This window comes from Dipodomys ordii, unplaced genomic scaffold (genome assembly GCF_000151885.1).
Source record: "Dipodomys ordii isolate 6190 unplaced genomic scaffold, Dord_2.0 Scaffold1, whole genome shotgun sequence".
Taxonomy (NCBI): domain Eukaryota; kingdom Metazoa; phylum Chordata; class Mammalia; order Rodentia; family Heteromyidae; genus Dipodomys; species Dipodomys ordii.
In genome coordinates this window covers 15,407,595-15,431,667 of record NW_012267217.1, presented here as the reverse complement: position 1 = coordinate 15,431,667, position 24,073 = coordinate 15,407,595, and the positions used below count along the sequence as shown (strand labels likewise).

The following is a 24,073-nucleotide window of genomic DNA, read 5'->3' as shown; positions in this document are numbered from 1 at the left end:
GTTCAAGAGGAAGTGTACTCATTACCTCACTCATGTAACTGTAACCCTCTGTATAGTATCTTTACAATAAAAAAAAAAAAAATCAAAAAAAAAAAAGAACTGTTTTGTAGCCAGGTTCAGGCAGCTTATGCCCATAATCCTAACTACTTGGAGGCTGAGATCTGAGTATCACAAGTTCTAAGCTAGCCCAGACAAAAAAGTCTCTCAGACTCTTATCTCAAATTAACCACCATAAAGCTAAAAGGGAAGCTGGGCTAAAGTGGTAGACCTCATTCTTAAGCAAAAAAGCTAAGGGACAGTACTATGTGCCCACACATACACACACACACACACACATGCATACGCACACACACATGCACACACACACGTGCACACCATGCACACAAAATAATTTTGCATGCATATCCTTATAAAAACAAAGGGACGATAAATAAGGTTTTAACTCACCTTATGATTTGTATTTTGATTCTCCAACTTTAAATTCTCTCAAGACATAAATTCTTTCAATTCTTTATGAGAAATTTAGTAACTTTGGTAGATTAGTTTTTCTTTAAAAAAATAGTGTGAGTTAAATTTTTTATAAAAATATTCTGGCCTTCAGAATGAATTAGAATAAAACATAAATAATTTCTAGCCCTCAAAAGAGCACCAATGACAATAGGATAAGGTGTTAGTAAAGGGAAATGAAAGAAACAAAAGCTCTCTAAATTTTCTAGGCCAAATAATAATGAACTCTATAAGCTTAAGAAAAAAAACACTCCCTAAATTAGTTATAAAAACACTTCCTAGATTAGCGTATCATTTGTCTTAACTGTAAAAAAAAACAAAAAGAAAAACAGAAACAAAAGCATATATGTAACATTTAACAGATTGCCTTTCATAAATTGCCATTTAAAATAATTGATATGTAATCATTTTGATAGCATTATATGTAGTTTTCAGTGAAGATGCAGTTTTATCACCTAGCAATGCAGAAATTATGCTAAAAGAAATTATGCAGCAATGATTTCCCAGCTGAATGATTTCGGTTAAGAATTTTGCTTCACTTGGATATTTCCATTTATTGAGAAGTATGAAATAAACTATTAAATTTTAAGCTTGGCCTGATTGTTTACCTGGATCATAGATTCTGCCAACTGTGTTTCATCCACTTCTAGTATCATCATTTTGATTTCATCATATGGCACCCGGAAAGAACTCAGGAAGATTGCTAAAAGAGATAGAGAGGAAATAGGTCCATAATAAATTAGGTAATAAAGAAATTTGAGATGTTCTGTGTATAAGCTAAAAATATATATATATACAATCGAAAAATGCATACATTTAATATGGTTGTTGAAAAACAACTTTCATTAGCACATTGTTTTTTAGAACCAATGTTTATACAATTATCCTGTACTATTATGCAGTTGCCAAATTTATTTCTAAGTTCTTAGTTATTTGCCTATTAGAGGAATGATATTAATTTTCATGTGATTTAGAACAACTACAGTCTATGAATATGCTATGAAAACATCAAGTTGTATTGAAAAGAATGACAAATCCTAGTATATGTATATAATATCTTGTATGATATCTTGGCTTGTATAAGATCTTCTAGTGCTAATAAATAGTTCACAAGAAACCATTTAAGAAAACTGCTAAATAATACATTAACTCTTTACAAGTAATAGTAGCATTTCACTATTCAAAAGTATTGAAGACAATATGCTGCAAGTAGTAGTCTTTGCATGTCACAAAATCTTAAAATATTTCATTTTAGGAAGAAAATATTCATGAACCAAACAAAACATATAGAATAATACTAGGAATTCCACACATCATTTACACTTTACTTGATACTTAAGTATCTAGCCTTATAAGGTTCTTTCCAAGAACTCTTGAGATATATCATGGTAATTTCACATCATTAAATAGAAATTCTTTCCTCGATTCCTATTCTAATACTGGTTTCATGTGATTCTTATTGGTGTTGTTCTTATTCATATATTATTTATTTTATCAAATGTTGTTTCTTGACCATAGACATCAGTAACAACTTCTGTTTTGTTTTGTTTTTTTTTTCCGTCTGGAGTTCTCTGTCATTTACAATCCAGGTAGTTGCACGTATAAATACTATTTTTTCAAAAATCTCAGAAGACATAAACTGCTCCTTTCTTGGACTTTGTTTCTCATCGTTGAGGGCAGTATATATCAACTACAGATGAAGAAGGGTGCCTTTGTGTTCTCCACCATTTTCATTCACATTTTTTAACATAAAGTCAGTTATAATGGAAGTGTGTGCTACCAAGTATGAAATATACTGATATCCCATAATGAAAAGAAGATGAACATTCCATAAGCAAGATGAAATATAAGATGAAAATCTAATAACAAATATTTATGGAATTAAAAAGCATAAATCTAAACAAAAGTTAAGCCATCAAAAATACATAAAACAAATTGATAAAAAGTACTAGTCCAAGAGACAGAATATGACACGGATTATCTAAAACGGCCCAATAAAAGGTTCAAAATAAACCACAAATAAAATAATACCGGAAAAGAAGTGAAACAGATTTTTTTATGAATTAGACAAAGACACAAATCATCAGATTAGGAAGGCTCAATGAATGCCAAATATAATCAATGAAAACACTGAGCTGGAGCCTTGTAAAATACCAACCACTGGTGAGCTGTAACACAGGAATATTCAAGCGTTGTTGGTGAGAAGTAACTGGCTTGCCATAAAGTCTGTTACAACTACCAACCTACTCTAGCACAAAAACAGCCATGGACAATAGGCAAACAAATGGCTTGGCAATGTCCATAAACAACGTTTAAAAAACGGGCAGTGGACAAGAATTAGCATGAGGGCCATCCAAGAATTGAATGAAAAAATATGTCATTAAACTTGCAATGAAATACAGCTAAATGTATTAATATAGTTTGAATAGACTTATATAAAATTCAAAACAAGTCAATGTCAAACTCATGCAAATGGCAGCTAAAACATTAAAAAAATGTTTAGTCAAACATTCAGGATAAGGTTCCTATTTACAGTGAGAAATAAAATTGGAGACATCATAAATAAGCTCTGAAAGTAGAGGAAATGTTTTTGTAATCTATGACTATTTCTTATTAAACAGCAACATGCATTTGATAAATTGCTCATATGTATAATATGCAACAAAACAACATGAAAACACATGGAAAGAATACTGTTAGTTAGAACACTAACCATATGCTAGTGAAGTATGCCCTTGTACTCTGTACCTGTGAGATTCTAGAAATGCTTGGAACAACCTGTCACCCAAGGATATTGGACCACATCACATACTCCCATACTAACAAAACTGATTTAAAATGTGGTCTCTGAGCCACAGAGTTATTAGTTCTACCTCTGAAATTGAGGTCACTCAAAAGGAAGTAAAGCCACAATAAAGTCCCAGGAAGAACTCCAGACAATGTCACTGAAATGATTCATAACCAAATTAACACTACTTCAGTGAATTTCTTAAGTATTTTTAATGAATTATTAAGCCTGAGAATAGTCTTGAAAAAACTGAACTCAGAAATAAGGGTGATAATGAGGATCCATTTGTTGCAGATAAAAAAAAAACAAAACAGCATGATCTCAGCCATGTAAGCAAATAAACATATAAAGAACAACATAAATACTAAAATAAAACATCAAAAACAGAAAAGATTAAAAAATGGTAGTAAAATCTTTATTACCTTTCAGATAGAGATAACTAATTCTTTTACTTTCTCCTATGTTTGTCATTTGTTCGGCATTTCAATTATTCTATTTAAAATACCATATATATCAAACATGCATATTTATAAAGCTAAATTTAATTTATGAACTAATTCACATTTGGAAAGATAATATCCAACATTCTGATACCTATGGGGAAAAGGTACAGAAGAGCTTAGAATGACTTACTGACTAAGACAGCTCAGAAAACAGGTACACACTAATTTGAAATACACAAAAGTTACAGGGAATCTTCTATATTATTTAGTTAAAGCTTCCAAAGAGCTCATTAACTTTTTAAACAATTATATATCTTATCTTTCAAAGTGTGATTATATAGATCCTACTAGAAAGTTCTGGTTTCAGTTCAAGAATATAAAATGTCAAGACTTGGGAACCATTCCTGCTTGTTTTTGTTACAAGAATTTATAAATATTTAAACCTTTATATCCTGTAAAACTCACAAGACTTTTCTTGATTCTGGAGTTATATGGTTAAAAATGAAGCCAGTATCTTTGTAATAACCCTCTTGGACTCCAAAAACCTGAGCTGCCTTTAAGTAAGAAAAGTATGATGAGGTATCTTTGAATCCTTTCCTCAAAATTCTACAAAATACAGTACTGAAGAACAATCACCACAGTGCAGATCTATCTTTTTCTCTTCAATAAAATTTGGAAATGAATTTCTACATTTTCGTGTCAATATTCTACTAAAGTCTACAGCATTACTCCAATTTGTCTCATTCAGAAACTGTTGTTACTATCTCAACAAGATTCTTCTCAGAATTCAGTATATAGACCCTAAATTTTATATATAAAAACCAGCTGAGACTCCAACGATGATTACAGTAAACAAAGTAAGATGCTTCAGCTTTATAAAGCTTCTATCATGGGGCTGGGAAGGTGGCTCAGTGGTAGAGTGCTTGCCTTGCATGCATGAGGTCCTGGGCTCAATTCCTTAGCAACACATAAGCGAAATGGTGCTGTGGCTCAACTAGTAGAGTGCTAGTCTTGCGCTGAAAAGCTGAGGGACAGCGCCCAGGCCCAGAGTTCAGGCCCCACAACCAACAACAACAACAAAAAAATAACAATTCTGCTACAATCTGAGAGAGCAGAAATAACACGTCATAATATGGCATGTTATATATTCTGGGTCTTTTGATTTTGAACTTTTAAAATATGCTTCTAAATTGAATGACAGGGATATAAATCCTCTATTGTGAAGCAAATAATATGAAGATGATCCTTCTCAATGATAATGTGTTCAAGTGACACTTGTGGCTAATTTATTATGTTGTAAATAACTGTGTGCAACAAGTTCATTATTCAACTGATAAACAGATATTTTAACTAAGTTATAATAGCTATACCATTATGTTATTTAAAATATTTCATAGGAAAATTAACAAGATTATTTAGAGCCAAGATTAACAATTTCTATAGACTATTGATATTTTTCAAATTAAAATCAGCTACTTTATATCACAGCATACAGATTTTATTCAGATCTAAATTAATAATACAGTGCACTGAATTGAGATAATACTGCAGCAAGGAAGAATGATGATGAATATGTGAAAAACTCTGCATATATTAATGTTCTAACAAATACACAAACACAGTTATTCAGAAATTGAGAAAGTATGTTCATTCCACATCAGAGATAGTGTTATATATGTAATATATATCATACATGACATATGATATACATATTATATCCCCCTCATAACAAGGATGGACATCACACTGACTGCCACATTACATGTGAATGGAAAGAGACCACTGGAGCTTCTCACAGTATTGAGTAAATGCTTACACTCCAAAACCTCTTCAACTCACATACCTAATTTGGGAGAGGCAAGGAGGTATTATCAGTTTGTACCCAGAACACAAGTGAATTCTGGCAAATAAAATTAATGTCTCCATACTATCATATTAGGAACTCATCCAACAATATCATAGTGGGTATGGCCACAAAAGGAATATCAATTCTATCATTGTCCTAACATAGTGCTCTATAATAAAAAAAAGTGTATTATAAAATCCTAGAGTACAATTTTGTTCTAAGATCTGCTAAAAGCCCAGGTAAGACACGTGAAAAGTGAGAAACAGACAAACCAGATTTACTAGATTCTCCACATTATAACTTCTGGCACCCTCAGAAAGGAGTGAGTGTCTGTGTAAGTGCATGCATGCGTGCATGCGTGCGTGCGTGTGTGTGTGTATGTGTGCATGTGTGTGTTAACATCTCAGCTACAAGAACTATCTTTATATTTGATGCATTTGAGATTAATTTAGAAATGAGTTGGGAACAAAATTATTTGTCTTCTTCTCACACAATAGTAAAGTCAGGAAGACAGTTTAACACTAAGCATTTAGCTCCTGTAACAGTAATTACATCTAAAATATTTCCAGTCAGTACTTCTGAGGAATGGCTTTGAACTGCTCTGATGGGATAATGGAATTCATTGTATTTATCATCCTTATTTCCATTAGTATTCTAACTGCTTTCAAGCATGATCAAGAATTGTAAATAATAGAGACTCATAAGAAAAAATACATTATCATTAAAAAAATACAATGTCATTGCCTGAATTCCTGGCCTTTACTTATATACATTAAAAGAAGGTAGCTCTCTTTTCATTTATGTAAGGTAGAATTTATCCCATATCCTTTATTTATTCTAATTTGAAGCAATCAATTTAAAATGTAAATTAATTTTATAATTTAATAATTTTTAATCTTTTAATTTCACAACTGCAAGAAAATATTTATCTTTACATCTATTATTTAAACAATGAAATTAAAATAACAAAATGAAAACAAGTCATAAAATGAAACAATTTGAATAAAATACCAGCCAGCATGTTTTGGATAATTTAATTGCACTGAATGTGATACTTACAAAGGTTTTGGGCAATTTTAGAATCCAGAAATTTAAGTTCTTTAATTCTTTTTTTAATAATTTTCTTTTCCTCAAAATCTTCTTCATCTCTTCTCTCTATAAAAGAAATGATAGAAATGTTATGAGATATATGACATCACAATGCAAAAGAGCAGAAAGTAAATTCTCCAAAAAATCAAAATCCTAAATACACACACACACACACACACACACACACACACACACATCTTATAAGTCACAATTATTTAAAAAAAAAAAAAAACACACAGGGCTGGGAAGGTGGCTCAGTGGTAGAGTGCTTGCCTTGCATGCATGAGGCCCTGGGTTCGATTCCTCAGCACCACATAAGCAAAAAGAAAAAAGCCGGAAGTGGCACTGTGGCTCAAGTGTTAGAGCATTAGCCTTGAGTTGAAGAGCTGAGGGACAGCGCCCAGGCCCAGAGTTCAAGCCCCACGACCGACAAAAAGAAAAAAAAAATTATAATTTGTGTATGACCAACCATAATACTGAAATAATTTTAAATGATTTTTTTTTTTTTGGGTCCAGTCATGGGGCCTGAACTCTGGGCCTGGGCACTTTCCCTCAGCTCTTCAGCTCAAGGCTAGCACTCTACCACTTGAGCCACAGCACCACTTCCGGCTTTTTTTCTTTTTGCTTATGTGGTACTGAGGAATCGAACCCAGGGCCTCTGGCATGCAAGGCATGCGCTCTACCACTGAGCCACCTTCCCAGCCCTTTAAATGATTTTTTATCTCATACTTAATCCTTTTTTTTTCCTTTGAGCAACTAATTCAACTTCATTTATTTTAGTAGTTATACTTAGGCAACTATCCATCCTTGTTAAATACTATGGATTTATATTTTAATAATTGGTGCTTCATACATTTAAAAGTCTGTTTTACACCAACAACAGCATAAGAAACTATTGGAATTTTATTTGAATTGCAAGGCAATTCAGTTCAGTTCAGGAGAACTGAACATCTTGACAATGAATTTCCAATCAAGACCACGGCCTGCTTCTATAATTCTTCAATAAACACAATTTCCTTCATAAACAACTCATGTGTGTGTTTTTTATTGTGTTAGTATCCTCAGGATATATGTGAACTCTATAGGGGAAAGAAAAGTTGTTGTAAGAGGAGAAAAGGTACTATTTCAAATGAACAAGATCAAAGGGGGATAGAGGTACTGAGAGGGAAATGAGAGATGATATGATCAAAGTAAGTCTTATGAATATAAAAAATATCACAATAAAAACCATTATTCTGCAAAATCAATATATACTAATGAAAATAGAAAGAAGTAAGGAATCTGGCCTGTATAGGCAGAAACTTTGTATAGAGATACTTATAGCCAAACAAATGATATTTATATATAGCATATATATGTATATGCTTATGTATGTGCATATATATACACGCATATATATATAGTCAGCATCTGTGTGCACATGTACAAATCCACCAAGTAAAGGACAGAGAAGGAAATTTGTAGGCTTAAACAACCAGGTAGACGACAGTAGAGTTTTTCATTTAATTTGACAACATAAGAAGTTTTAAACATGTTCAGTTTAAGCTGAAATTCCATATTCACGTGGGAAATTCACGTATAAAAGAAGCACCTTAGCATATGAAGGGCAAAAAAAGTAGAATAGAAGTATGGATATCAGCCCAAATAATTATCCCATTGACGGTCAAGGTTCCCCAGGTGCCAAATTATAACACATATATTTCACAAACTTTCGCTCTGAAATGTTATATTGACTGAAATTTTCAGCCAAGCACTAATTAGAATCTTAGTATGATTCCTTTCTTTAATGTGACCAAATGACAGTCCTCTATTTTTTAGAAGGTGTATACATTATATTTTCTTTGTTACCAAGAAAAGGACAGACTTTAATGTCTAGAGTCATCAATATTCTCTCACATTGTGAAATATTTTTAATCTGAAGAGAAAGTAACACAAGTAACCTTAAATTTTAAATAACACTGCACTGACCACTTTGTTATAGATTCTTACAAAAACCTTGTATTACTCAACATCAAAATGCTATCATTCTCACAATGAAAAAATAGTTCCCTATTATAAATAATTTTAAGTAACAAATTAAACAAATAAAAGGATGAATATCACCTGAATTAGACTGAAGTATACTTCTTACTAGTTAAACAATGTCTGTCTTTTTCAGAAAACCTGACGACAAGATACCCTCTTGCTGACTTTAATGTCTCACCATATTCAATGCAACAGATTTATGGTTTCCTTCACCTTTCTACTACTACAGTATCGCCCAAGAGTAGAACATAAAGAGTGAGAATAGACATGGATGGGAAGACCAGAGCATTCTTAGAAAGAAAATAACAGGAATCAAAACACAAATATGTCTTTGCTGATATCAGATAATGAGTCAAATTAGCTAAATTAGTCAGCTCTTTAATCTTGAGGGATGCAAGTTAAATATTCAGCCAGATAAGGAATTGACACAAGTCAGTGAAAAATCAGAACAAATGTATATGCAAAAGCCATTAACAAGGTAGTATCAGAATAACTGCAGCTATTATATTGGTACATGGTCTGAGTGAACTCTCCAAAAGTCCTTTGCTAGAAATGTGATCCAGTGTGCTGGACTTTTAAGAGATGATGCCTAAAGGGCATGATGGAGGTGCTGCTCTGAGAGTAGGATAAGATAGTTCTTACAGAGCCCTGGTTAATGCTGGCCCGAATGGCCTCTCTGGCTTCTAGTCTTGCCATGTGATCCCTCCCTCTCACACATGCTCACAACCAGAATCCACATATGAATCACAAGAACTTTGAAGTATATAAATCTTGTTTCTGTATAAATTATCTACTTCACACGTTTTTGTTATATCAATGGAAAAATGGACTAGCACAGCAACAGTAAAAACCAACTATGGCTTAGGTTTAATTGTCTCTTACATAGGACAATTGTTCCCTAATGGAAATTGTGAGACTAAAAGGAGATGCTCATTAACTTTGTGTAATCTTCTCTGTACAATGACAAAGAAGAAACAGAATTATTGTGCATAAGCACAAACTCAGCAGCCAGTGGTGAAGCATACTTCAGCCTCAATGCCCTTCAATGGTAGAGCTCCTCTCTAATACAAGACATTCTAACAGCAAGACTAGATTTTCTCACTTATAACAAGAAACTGCATCATAAAGTCAGACTATTAGTTCTATCTGTACTTGTGATCTGGCTCTTTTGTCATTAGAGGTCTGTGTTTAATCTTACATCCTAGAGATGCTGTGTAAGGCTCAATTTTTCCATGAGAAGATTAATAATGTTCAAAAATGGTTCTGATCCCTAACACAGCATATGCCACATTTTATAAGGGCTTTATGTCAGAATGAAGTCAAAGATGACAAAACTTTCTATGCTGCCGAGAGCCATGAACTGAAAAAGTCTTCTTTAATTACGTTTTTGCTTTATTCTTTTTCTGTTTTCAAAGTTTCAAAATAGTAGCAAAATTACATAGAGAATCCCTTTCAAGATATTTCCTTTCATACTATATTTTCCATTAAAAAATTAAAGTTCCATGGTTCATGGCTATACATCTTATCCCAGCTCATTTTTCATTATGTTCTAATCAGATCGATTTAAAATGTGACCTTTTATGAGGAATTAGAGTTCATGCAAATTTCATCATGCATTATTTTACATTTTTTTTAAAAACCTAGAATAGGCTGCTATAAATGAGAAGGCTGTTAATAGGCACAAAAATCTAATAAAAGACTGTTTTTTCTTTTTTTAATACAAGTTACTTTAAATAAGCAAATATTATTAATTACTCTTTAAATGTATCTTACTACCTTTTTATATTCAAAGTATTTAAACTTTTCCTTGTATTCCAATACCAATGTTATAAAATTTTACTTATTAGCATTTATAATAAGTTACCATTGGTTAATTACATTGTTATAGTACCCTTGAGAGGATAACAAATATACTATCTAATCAAATAACCAACCATTCATGTGAAGCCAATAAATTCAACTACTTAAAAAGAATAAGTTTGTTATTTAGGAAGTAAAATAGAAGGTCGAACATATTTAGATTCTAAGAGACTAACAAAGAACATCAAACATCTATAAACCTTAGAAGGAAAGTAGTCCTTCAATACAGAATTACTATGGATGAGAAAACCTAGACCCAGAGAATTTAAGTTACTTGCAGAAGATTAGAGAGAGCTCAGCTCTGACCACATCTGAGACTAGGTCATTGGCCACTAATACACAGAACTAAAACTGCCTCAGAGCCAGGGAATCCATAAGAAGAAAGTATTCTACAACCAGCACATAAGAGAGCCACCACACTTTGCATTTACACTTGATCCAATTTCCTTTGCTGTTTCTGTTTCTGGGTGAGTGACTGGGAAGTTCTGAAAGAGAGAAGAGAAATGCTTGGCCTCTTGAACAGGAGTCCCAGTTTTAGGGGAATAAATATTGACTTCAAAAGTGAAAGTTAAGGAGTCACCCAAGCTTTTTCACAAATGACAGTAACTTTGGACAGGGTTTAGTCATCCTATTATACAGTGAATGGAGTGATTGTAATGTTAAGGGACAGAATTTGAGAACTAATACATGACATAGAAAGGATTATACATTTCTGAAAGTTAACAGTATTTGAAAATTGTCATAAAATACCATGCTATCATACAAGATTCAGGCATCTCAGACACAGAGTATGTTGAATGCACAGGAAAAAGTGTAAGGGGAAAAACTGAACAAATTCATTTTTAGGTTGGTAAAATATCAACATAAATGCTTTGGCATTGAAAAACCTAATTGTATAAATAGCTTTAGTCATATCTGATCTGTCAAGTCTGGTTTTAATGTTTCTAGGCACATAAATAAATGGCTAGGTACCCAACTACATAGAAAATAATCAGCAGAGAAGCATATCAGACTGTATTTCTGTTCAAATATTAATATATGACTGCTATAACTAATCAGAGTATTTTACTAGCCAAAAAAAGTCTTGACAATTCAAGGATAGGAATTATATAATATTTAGGATGAGTGGCTAAAGCACTAAATAAAATTTTGTAGAACAGATTATTTCAAAGCAGTCATCAGAAGTGTAGTAAAATAAATGCCTACTTCCTTTTAGGTGGCATTCTTCTTTGTAGTTAATGTCACAAAACAGTATTGAAAGTCTTTTGTTACAAGTCCTACTGAATTGCAAGAACGATTTCAGGACTTAATAAACACCAAAAAGTTACATATAATTTTTTTAGCAAGTGGTACATGTACAAGGAGGATCATTAAGGTATGGAAAACATAGTCCATAAAAATAAAATGGACACCCCAATATGAAAACAATTTTTCAAACTTGGTCCAAATAATTTGACTTTCCCTGTCTGATGATTGCTTATAGATGTAATAATTAAATCAAAGTACTTTATAAAAAGCCTTCTTTATGTCTTTGGATGTCCTAAATCACAAACTGCAGCAACTTTGTTTATTTAAAAAAACAAAAAAAGTTTCTTGAGATCACTGTCTGTATAAATACGACCTTATAACCAAAGATTTGTAACAGAAAAACTAAAGTTCAAGTTAAATTCACATATTAGCACATTTCAAATTCACACATTCCAAATTTACAAGCTGTGTAATTGCAGAGAAGTCAAGATAGGAGGGTTAAATAAATAATACATATTGACTGAATATATACACATGTATATACAGAGAGAGAGAGAGAGAGAGAGAGAGAGAGTTCTATTCCATACAAACATTACCAGCCTTTCTGATAAGTCATTATTCTGAACCTCTGATTGTGTTCTTTTCTCTGATAGCATTTCCCCAATTTCTCAGTTACTGAATTTTTACTTCTTCGTGTCCTGTGATGGTTCCAGGTAGTGTTTTGATTCATTCCAGCATCAATTAACCTAGCTAACTAGAGATTCATTATTTGCCAGATCTGCTTTCTAGAATCAATGACTAATTTCTGTTCTTACAAATACTCAAATTTGGGGGGAATGGGCAGTGGGGAGAATATAATAACAAAGGTTGACTGGGCTTTTAGTGCTTGAACGTCTATGTTATCTTATCTTCCAGAAAAAGTTCATGTTTCAATCTAACCCTACTTACCCATATAAGATACCAATGTCACATGTAGGCCACCCCACTCTAGGCCAAAGGTTATGGAAGTAGCAGCAGAATTCACATTATACTGTGACAAGGTAAATAATATTTTAAATCATGATATTCAGATGGGAGAGAAAATGGGGAAAGGGTGAACTGAGGAAAATGAAAGGTTCTAGAGATGAAGAATGAATGTACATAATGCCACAAAACAATTGTATAATTAAAACTAATTTATGTATTTGGTCTCAATATGTACAATATGAATTATGTTTACTTTGTTTCCATTTTTCTGTCAGTTGTGAGGTTTGAACTCAGTGCCTAGGCACTGTCCCTGAGCTTTTTTGCTCAATTCTAGTGTGCAACCACTTTGACCACAGCTTCACTTCCAGTTTTCTTGTGCTTAATTGGAGCTAAGAGTCTCACAGACTTTCCAGCCCAGCCTGCTCTGAACTGTAATCCTTGGATCTCAGTCTCCTGAGCATTATAGGCATGAACCACCATTATAGGCATGAAGCACTCAGCTGGAAATATCTTTATAATGTTTAATTTGAAGTACACTTTTTTTTTTTTTTGGGTTGGTCGTGGGGCTTGAAATCTGGGCCTGGACACTGTCTGTCCCTAAGCTCTTCAGCTCAAAGCTAGTGCTCTACCACTTGACCCACAACGCCACTTCTAGTTTTCTGAGTGATTTATTCTAGACAACAGTCTCACGGACTTCCATGCCCGGGCTGGCTTTGAACTGGTATCCTCAGATCTCAGCCTCCTGAATAGCTGGGATTACAGGCCTGAGCCACCAGTGCCTAGCTTGAAGTACACTTTTTTTTTAAACAGTTACATTCATGTCTTGATTTGTAGCTGAATACAGTACCATTTTTTATTTTATTGTGAAGATGCTGCACAAAAGGTTACTGTTATATGAGTAAGGTAATGTGTACATTTCTTGTCGAGCATTGTTACCCCGACCTTTGTTTTTCTCCTACTGTCCCTTCCTTCCATCACCTCCTGCTCCAGCCCCAAAGTTTTGAAGATCATTTCCAACATAGTGTCATTCTTGCAATGGGTCATCCTGTGTCCTTATTTCAGCATTTTGTTATTCCCCTAAACTTCCCCAAAATTAGATAAATGTATTTACAAGATGCAAGGTACCAAAATCAAATACAGTGACAAAAATGAATATACCATAGGGGGATGAACATACAAAAGAAACAAAAAAAATTACATAGTACATTAAAAACAACAAGAACAAAGAAAAACCTCTTGTGTCTATATCTTGGGGTTCAGTTACTTAGCATCATCTGATATGCTCATCTGTACATGCTTTTGAGTTTTTGCTCATCTGATAAGATTATCTAGATATATACTAGTTATTACAAATAAGGGAAACCATGGGACCTATATTTTTGGGGGCCTGTCTTACTTTACTTAATATGATTTTTTCCAAGTCTTTCCATTTTCTAACAAATGGGGCAGTGTCATTCTTTCGGGCATTGGGGGCCTGTAATCCTATCTAGTCAGAAGGCTGAGATCTGAGTATTGCAGTTCAAAGCCAGCCCCAGCAGGAAAATCCGTGAGACTGCTGTCTCCAATAAAAACCACCAGAAAACTGAAGTCGGCTTGAGCTGAAGAGCTGAGGGACAGTGTCTAGGCCCAGAGTTCAAGCAACTAAATGCTGGTGGCTCATCTCTGTAATCCTAAATGTTCATGAGGTTGAAATTGGGAATAGTGTGATTCAAACTCAGCCCTAAGAAAAATCTGCGAGAATCAATCCCCAATTACCATCAGAAAGCCAGGCTGGACTCATGGCTCAAATGGTAGAAAACTAGTCAAACAAGTACTTCAATTGAGTGTGAAGCCCTGAATTCAAACCTGAGTACCAATGGAAAACTGATTGACTGAATGAAATGAGTGAAAAAATAGATAAAAATCTAAGTGAACATTAAATTCCCAGGAAATGGAGACAAGTGTTTTTTTCTTTTTCGCTATTTTTATTTTCTGTTCTTTTAGTTATGTTTGTTCCTTTATATGTCTTTGGAAGTGTAAGGGGAGGCACAAAAATGGTGGGACAAAGGGTCAACAAATGCAACAATGGTACTCACTGGGCAATACATTGAAAATGAACTACACAATGTGTGAGTGGGGATGGGAGGAAAAAACTCAGGAGAGAATGAGGGACATGGTGACATTGTCTAAAAAGAAATGTACACTTCATCTTTATGTAATTCTAACCCCTCTGTACATCACTTTGACAATAAATTAGTAAAAAAAATTCTCAAATCAGACCAAAGAGGAATCTTTTCCAAGATCTGTTCAAGGACAACATAGTACTCCCCCTTCCTGTCCTTCACCTGGTGTTAAATATCCAAACTGCCTGAAGGCAATTCAGTGTTTCAAGAACATCATCACTTCCCATCCTCTAGAATGCCTAACACTGCAATATTTAAAATATAGTATCCTATGTTAATAACTCAATTGTGTCTTTTCTATAAAAGGTAGCTTGCTTTCTCCTTCTACTTTCTTCATTCCCCTCCATTTTAAAAGGTCAGACACAGTAGTATAGTCTTTCATAGCTTATTTACTTTTCCAAAAGGTTTTTGGAGCTAACAAATCTTGGCATTCATTTCCCTGTACAGAAAATGGCCCTCTTCAACTCCATGTAGACAGTTGGCACAAGGATAGGGATAGCATTTGGCCTTAATCTCAAGCCATTTACCAACAACTAGGAGACAAAAAAGATATGTTTGGCATATTCAGACAAAAGCCAAGTTAACAATAAAAAGGAATTATATCTCTTTCTGTTATTTGTCTTTATATAGCTTAGCTTACCTAGCAATCTCTTTGGAGATGGACTGAGATAGGATCTAGAAATCCTTCCATGAATATTTTTATTAACACTGATAATAATAATAATAATAATAAAGCTTCAACAAAAGCTTCTAAGAATACATGAAAAGCAATACTTTCACCTCCTTCCCAATGTTCATATTTAAAATACAGATTTTTTTAAAAATAAAAATCACAGTGTTCACATTGTCATCCACCTGCTTCCCAAAAACACTTTAGTTCAACATACCGTCCAAATCTGCTATTGAAAAGAAAAAAAGAAGTATTTAGAACCATTCTATGAAAGGGGAAGGGGAAAGACTTTTCACTAATAGGAATGCAGTGGCCTAAATCTTTTTCAAAATCTTACTTCAAATTCGATTAATTATGTTTGGCCACTTGACACTTGGGCACAGGAGCATTAACAGCCTACTGGAGAAGAATATTCCAGCAACTGAAATAACCCTAAATGTAAACTCAAAACTTAACTAATTAAAAACTATCTCAAGTTAAAATGCTTCATAAAACTGTCAAATCCTGAACACCAACGTTCGAAAGCATATACCAATGCAACAAAGGAGAGCATGAAACAAAATATTAAACATAACACCATAATTAACACACAGCAACACCTATTTATTGTAATTGTCTGGAACTTGTCAAATTTTTTAATTCTTGTTTAAGTAAATCATGTTTACATATTTAATGCCTTTTATTTCATGTTGAAAAAATAGCAAGTTTATATTTCATAGGCCTGCTTGAATTTCTGAATGCTTCAAATCCAGTTTTTCGCCAACTGAAAATGGACAATGGAAAATCATCTACTTAAAATAATAATAATAATAAAGAGTCTAATGAGTGGACTTGAAGACTATGGCCTCCATTCGTGTGTTATTCATATCTGACAGTGAGAGCACACCTAGCCAAACAGACACAAATATGCTGACGGAAGATCTGAATGGAATTAACAGCAAAGATGACTAAGACTCCTTTTTCCCTGGGAGAAAGTAGAGCCAGATAACAACTGCCACTAACTGGAAATGATAAGAGGGGAGGAATTTTGTTTTCCTATCCTGAAATTTTTCCATAGCCTTGCTTTCCCAGGTTTGAGGATATACATTTACTCTGGGAAGAAGAGACTGCACTTTAAAACAAGGGGATCACTCCTCAGCACTAAGAAGAAAATTCCATTTCTCAATAAATATCGTGAGTCAGCAATTTTGAAAACTATGTAATTCAATTATGAGAGCTACTTCTTTTATAGGAGAAAAAATTCTGGAACAAAACTTTCCTATGTGACTGCATTATTTTTTTTAATAACTATATAAACCACAGAACAACGTCTTGTTAAATAGTAGAGAATGGAAAGAATGCTCCATATGAGGAAATGACAATAACAGGCATGGAAAGGGTAGAAAAGCCTGCCTGGGCTGAGGGAGAACTTGATATCTAAGGGGTAAGACTGGAAAGCAGATGTACCTCTACTCTATAGGGTATGTCCCTCTCTTCACTGACCGAAATGGACTGGGCAAAGAGGCATGTAGAAAGTGACAGAAGACAAAGAGAGACTAAGCCTCAGTGTACTGGTGCCAGGTTTCTAGCTGAACTATTTCATTACAATCACCAGGCAAGCTGTTGAAAACTAAGAATAGTGCTTGCATGGACCACTAGGACAGCAGTGCAGAGGATCATGGTCTATAAGTAGACTGGATGGTACCAGTGCTAGAAGGGGCAGTGGGAATACTGTCAGAAATACGTGCTGTGACACATTAGATATTCCCAAAGTCTGAGAAATACATACATATTGGATATAAAATCTCTTACAACTCTACTGAGGAAAAATTATGTCTATACAACAGTGAATACTACAATTCAAATTTCAAGGAAGAAAATAGTGGAAAGAACTGGGAAGAAAAACTATTTCTTCCAAATTTGTGCATGCAAATAAATATCTAAAGAAAAAGTAATGCATGAGGCATGCATGTCCATTGACCTACATAGTACTTTAACTGGAATAATCAAGCTTAAAAATCTTCTCCTCTACTTAGAGCTTTTTGTTAAGTTACTGGCATATTATTCACAATGCTTTCTCAGCTTTTCAAGTCACTTATTCAAAGTGTGAGGAAGATATATGGAACTTTGCACTTCATCAATTACTTCCATCCTCACACTTGAGCAAACATTCTTAAGGATAACTGTTACACAGATTTTCTTCACTACAAATGGGTGTCCCTTCTGATCACAGGCACCATTTGGAATAATTAACTATCAAATATATTGCTTTCTGAATAGAGTTTACTGAATTAATGGGACTTTGTGTATGCAATATACCTGATAAAAATTTCTTTTGCTTTGGAAAGTGAAGGTCATTTCTAAATCATGATTGTTTAAAAATAAAATAAACGACTCACATACCTTGTTACAATTTTTGAGATTCATTTACATTGACTAAGGCAAAGTCACCTTGTAACTGCAGTTAAACAATACCATATAAGAAAGGATAGGGGAAAAAAAACAAAAATTAAACAATCTATTCCAGCTAAGTACCTATTATCCCGGACTTTGTTCTCCAGGAAAAATATTTTTTAATTCATCATAAAATAATTCAAATAAGGACATAAAAAACTATTGATAACAACATCTACCAATAGATGCCTGCTAAAGGTTATACATATAAATGTATGTTTCAGGATATATAAACACAAAAGAATACACATATACATATAAAATGCACATTAGCTTTTCTGTAATTAAATAAAGTTGTGCTATACATATTATTTTGTATTCTATGCATTTCACAAGGCAAGAAGATTTAGTTATCCATATTCACTTGCATATTCACTTGTATTCACAACCACACTCTAACAACCTGATAGGACATCACCTGTAAGCCTAATTTAGCTATAATACAACAATGTAACTATTTTCCTTTTATATCAAACTGCTATTATAGTATAGTTGAAAATACTATTTGACTCTTGGAATACAAGCATTTAGAAGGCATATGCAGGAAGATATCATTAATTCATTTTTATCTCCAGAGTTCTATCAGTGCCCTTCTTGATATTAGATTTTTATATTAGTAATTAGATTAAAATGTATCAAAGAATCCTGGAGTATTAAACTAGAAATAACCATATTTGTAGATGTGGAATTTTAACAGGAGATAGTTAACATTTTAAGCTGGAGACAGAATTCCTTAGTGATAGACAGGTTCCTTAGTGATAGAGTTAAGACAAGCAACCAGCCTTATGATTCTAGACCCCTCTCATTGTATTACAGCTCCAAAAAACACTGGTCAGCAACCAGGACTGCAAGATGTTAAAATGTTGAGCTACCCAAGGGTTATTTTGGCACTGTAGAAAAACTTAAGCTGTTTTGTTCCTTCTTTCCTGCTCTCATTTACTCACTCACACATGAGTCACTAAGTTAGGCTGCCCTTACAGGGATACAGAAAAGTTAAAAAAACTTCAAATGAAATTTGAACAATAAGGCCCACAGAGATGAAACTATACAATAATACTATCATGTATATAAAGGAAAAAGTATTACAGAGGTCAAGCATCTTTTGATATTTATCCTATCAGAAGCTCAGTAAAAAAAAAAAAAAGTTTGTGAAAGGTTAGTAAATTTTTCAAAGGACTTATTTTCTCTCAATTCTTTGAGGCCAATCAAGAAAAAAGATCAATGGTGTACTTTAGAGGTTCAAAGAGGCAAAAAATAACGTCACACTAGATGAACCAGAAAAGTCTTCATGGAATAAATGGTATTACAAGTAGGCCTTGAAAAACGAAGAGGGTGCAGAATTAGAATACATTCTACATGATTTCTTTGTTGCTTTGTATGTCCCTCCCCTACTGTATATATAGCCCCTGTTTTCACTGTATTTGATTTGGTATAGTTTGTGTAGGGGAAGGGAAAAACAAATTGTTTAAATAGGGATACAGGTGGGCCTATCGCAACAATGAAATGTACAAGACGTTATGTTGAAATATGAACTTTACAACTTTGGGGGGGGTGACGAGATGGGAGGGCAGGGATGGTAAGGGGAAACAAAGGTGGAGGCAACAATTCTTGATAAGAAATGTACTCATTTCCTTGTTCATGTAATTGTAACCCCTCTGTACAGTTATTTTCACAATAAAAAAACTTATAAATTCAAAAGGTAAGAGCTTTAGGCATTTCCAGTCCTATTTAGTAGGACTTTTGGTAGGTCCAGTACTACTTGGTAGTTCTTTCCATTTGGAGAATAGAAAGAACTGTTGCAAACATGATCATAGTACATAAACTCTTAGTGCTTCTCCAGGATAAAAGACAAATCAGTCCTAACAGAGACACAGAACTGTAATGATCCAACTTAAGAGAGAAAGAGAAATTGATAGATTTAATTCTACTGCCACCCATACCTTTGAACACAGTGGATATTTTAACACTATGTTTAAATGTATTCTTTTATTTATTCACAGACCAGTCAAAAACTCCTGTATTTAACAGCAATTTGTCTCAAATATTTCTGTGTTAAATATAAAAAGAGCTCATCTTTTTTTTTTCCAGTCCTGGGGCTTGAACTCAAGATCTGGACACTGTCCATGAGCTTCTTCAAGGCTGTAGCACTCTATCTGCCACTTGAGCCACAGCACCACTTCTGGCTTTTTCTGTTTATGTGGTACTGAGGAATTGAACCCGGGCTCCATGCGTGCTCGACAAGCACTCTACCACTGAGCCACATTCCTAGCCCCAAGAACTCCAGTCTTAATACCTCTTTTGGAAAAACAGTGAGTCAAAGCCTCCAGAAAGAACTTGCCCTTGGCAATCAACTTTCCGAGTTTTGCCAGGTACATAAGTGCCAGTTAACCAGACTTATCACCACCACTCCATCCCAAAGGCCAGCAATGCTAGCATTGAGTCTGTCCTTATTTCATAGGCTGGGAGATATTTTGTAGAGAGATCTTCCACTGTTCCTATCATACTTACTGCTAGTGTAGGCTCTTCCTTTTTCCTTGCCTTCTAAGTCAACATATTCATCCTTCAAAACAATGTGAAGGTATCCTGGAATCTTTTCCAAATAATCCATACTTGAAGCCCTCATCTCTGTTCAATGTCCCCGTGACTTAAAGTGTTCCAACCATACCGAACTATGATGGATTCCTGTCTTGTTTCATAACTCAAGGTTAATATATGAGTATTTTCTAGAGTAATTAGGAGTTTTTAATCAGATAATATTAAAAACATATTAACTTAAGTTGTAAAAGCAAAATACAAAAGAGAAATATTTTCTTAAAAATGAAAAATAACCCTGACTCATACAAAAGTAGGCAGAGAGTTATAGGAAGCCATCTTCACATAGCACATAAAATAAGAAAAACGCTCTCCATGATCAACAACCCAGATATGTCAAATGATAGTTCTGCTGCACAGGTTCAAAGCATAGCGGATATACAGCTCTGAATGTTTTCATACACTAAATGATAAAATGATAGCTATAGATACAACTAACCTTACAATACTGTGATTATGGAATAAACATTCTGCATTTTATACATCTGTAACAAGATGTAGAACACTGTGATCCTTATATGTTGTACAAGTAAAACAGGTAACAAAAATATGGACAACAGCTTATCGTTTACAAAACATTTTCTTTGTATACTAGGCTCACAATTTGTCAAAACATGAGAAATGAGGAAAAAATAAAAACTTTCATGAATGCTATTCTATTCTGTTTCTTTTTCCTAATAAATAATTTGAAGGTTATTTTACAAATTGCAAATGAAAATCTAGCTAATCTGTAAAAGACCGAAAATTCATCCTAAATCAATGCCAATATTTCCTAAAGAATAGAGAGAGATAATTTTCTTTATCCTACAAACAAACATTACATAGCAAATTCACATACAAGGAGAAAAAGATATGAGAGGATGGAAAATGTTGTAAAGGAGATGAATTTGATCAGAATATATAAGGGGTAAGTTGTGTACATTTGGAAACTTCAAAATGCATCCTTTGATACACTTCACAAACATCAATAAAAAGAGAAAAAAACAAAAAAGATTTACTACTCACTAGTACATTTATAAATTAACAGAACATATATTTGATCGTACATAAAATTATAAAGCCACTATTCAAAAACATTAAGTATATAATAAATGGGCTAATAATTTCTTTGTGTGTTTTCAACCATCCCGTATTGCCAGTGATAGCTTGAAAATGATATGTAACACAAAAATGAGAGAATGTAAATATTTAGTACAAAAGAAAGAAACTGAATTCTAAAATAAAACCAATGCAGAAGTGCTGTGTAATACTCAGAGGTCAACACTGTGTCTATTATCCAGCTGAAACACAGAATTTGCCTTTAGATGGCATTTTCATGTTAAATCAGGAACTGTCACTCAGCAGCATTTGTTTGTAATCCCTCATCAGAGCCTATTGCCTCAGCCTGAACATTCCCAGGGAAAGAGGCAGAGAGCATATCTGCAGCCACTTAACCTTCATCAGCCAACATTCAGGCATGCTCATTAACAGTTTTTTTCATCCCACTTTCGAGCATGACACAGCTCATACCGGAATAATAACTCGCTGATAATTTTTCAAGACAACAGCTGGAGAACCAGAGTGCAGAGGTGAACACTCTCAAAGATTATGGGGTACAGCAATGCATTACAATGAGTATGAGTAGTCATATGTTCATGTCCAATAGTTTTCAAAAGAAGTTAAGGAAATGTCATTAGCACTAACAACAATCTCCTCTAACATCAACTGTGTGGAACACTGTCTGATTCTATAAAAACATGAGTATCTTAAATAAAGCACTGACAACTACTGACCCTGATAACTGCACGAGTTCTTGAACAGTAACTATATTTTTAAATAGTACAGATAGAAACAATCTAAGTATATGAAACAATGTAAAGCTTTACCAAGAAATAAATTTGTACCATCTTAATAACATTTTTATTAAATCCTAAAGGAATCATTATTTTAAAAAGAACAGTAAGATTAAAAATTTATCTTCAGAAAAGCAAGTTATTCTCATGGAGGAAATTCAATGACCCACTCATAGCTACTCTATTTCTTTCTCTGTCTAAAAATACAACTTAAGTTAATATAATAATGGTAATACTGGTTATTATTTATTAAGTAATATGAATGCATTATGAGGCTAGGAATGCCACCCTATTTTTCAAATGAGTAAATAGAAGCTAATCTGAAAAGGACTGATTCATCCTAAATCGAAACATCACAGAGGCAAGATACCAAGAGAAACTGATGCCAATGCCAATGCCAATGCCAATACTTTTCACATGGCTTCATATGCGTTAGTCTCCTTCCTGTATTTATACTTTCACTCCAAAAGTCTTGCTGCACAGTTCATTGATTATAGAATGAGACCTATTCCTCTAAGATATTTATTCCAAGATACATCATTTACAATTCTCTATATTCCTACTCTTATCATATCTAGGAAACCTCATTTTAATTAAGCTTATAAAATTTTCTTTTTATCTCCTCCCTCCTTTCCATTTTCCCTTACATTTGTTTCTCTTCCCTCTCAGCAAAGATTCCCTGATCAAAATGTCAAGTGTAAATTTTACTGTACCCCTTCTCTTACCTTGTTGAGTCTTTAAAAAGAATAAAAATTTTTGCTTTACAAAGTGGTAGAAAATGTTTGCATTTCTATCAACACTGTAATACAGTTCCCTTCTGGCCACATCTTTCCTGGCATTTATTGTTTGCTTTCATGATATTGGTCATTTTATCTGGGGTAAAATGGAATCTCAGTACTGTTTTAATTTGAATTTCCTTTGTGGGCAAAGATGTTGAGCATTTCTTCATAGATCTACAGGCTATTTTTACTTCTTCTGAGAAATCTCTAAGTCATTATAGTTTGTTTATTAATTGGATTGCTGGCTTTTTCAAGGTCTAATTTTTGAGGATTAAATTTTTTGAGCTCTAAGTGTATTCTGGATATTAGGCTCTTGCCTGATATATAGCTGGTAAAAATCTCATCTCATCGTGTGGGCTGTCCATTTAACTTGTTCACCATATTCTTTACCCTGCAAAAACTGTTGAACTACCCTATGACTCAGCAATCTCACTCCTGATCATTTAACTAATAGAACACAAACAAGCTTACAGTAGAGCCATCAGCACAACCATGTTCATTGCACCACTGTTCACCATAGCCAATAAATGGAATCAGCCCAGATGCCCCCAAAATGGAAGAATGGATGAAGAAAAATGTGATATATACACAATGAGATTTTATTCTTCTATTAGAAAGAATGATACTGTACCAGGTAAAGAAATGGAAAATATATATATATTAAGTGAAGTAAGCCAGACCCAGAGAAACAAAGGTTCCATTGTTTCCTTCATTTGTGCTGAATAGAATACACCTATAAATTTATACAGAAATATGTTGGCTAGTATGAAGGTGGTTACAAATGAATTAAATGAAGTATAATAGACTCTGCAGAGAGCTAACATAGTACAATC

General features: G+C 33.7%; 1 protein-coding gene across 1 annotated transcript in view; it reads right to left on the bottom strand.

Annotated features, from left to right (window-relative positions):
• Positions 1-24,073, bottom strand: part of Diaph3 (diaphanous-related formin 3) — a 450,644-nt gene that overhangs the window by 229,750 nt on the left and 196,821 nt on the right. Inside the window, exons 18-19 of the mRNA XM_013010947.1 lie at positions 6,644-6,739; positions 1,116-1,210 (exon numbers count right to left, since the gene is read on the bottom strand). Coding sequence (XP_012866401.1) covers positions 1,116-1,210; positions 6,644-6,739 — 191 coding nt within the window. The remainder of the gene's footprint in view (positions 1-1,115; positions 1,211-6,643; positions 6,740-24,073) is intronic.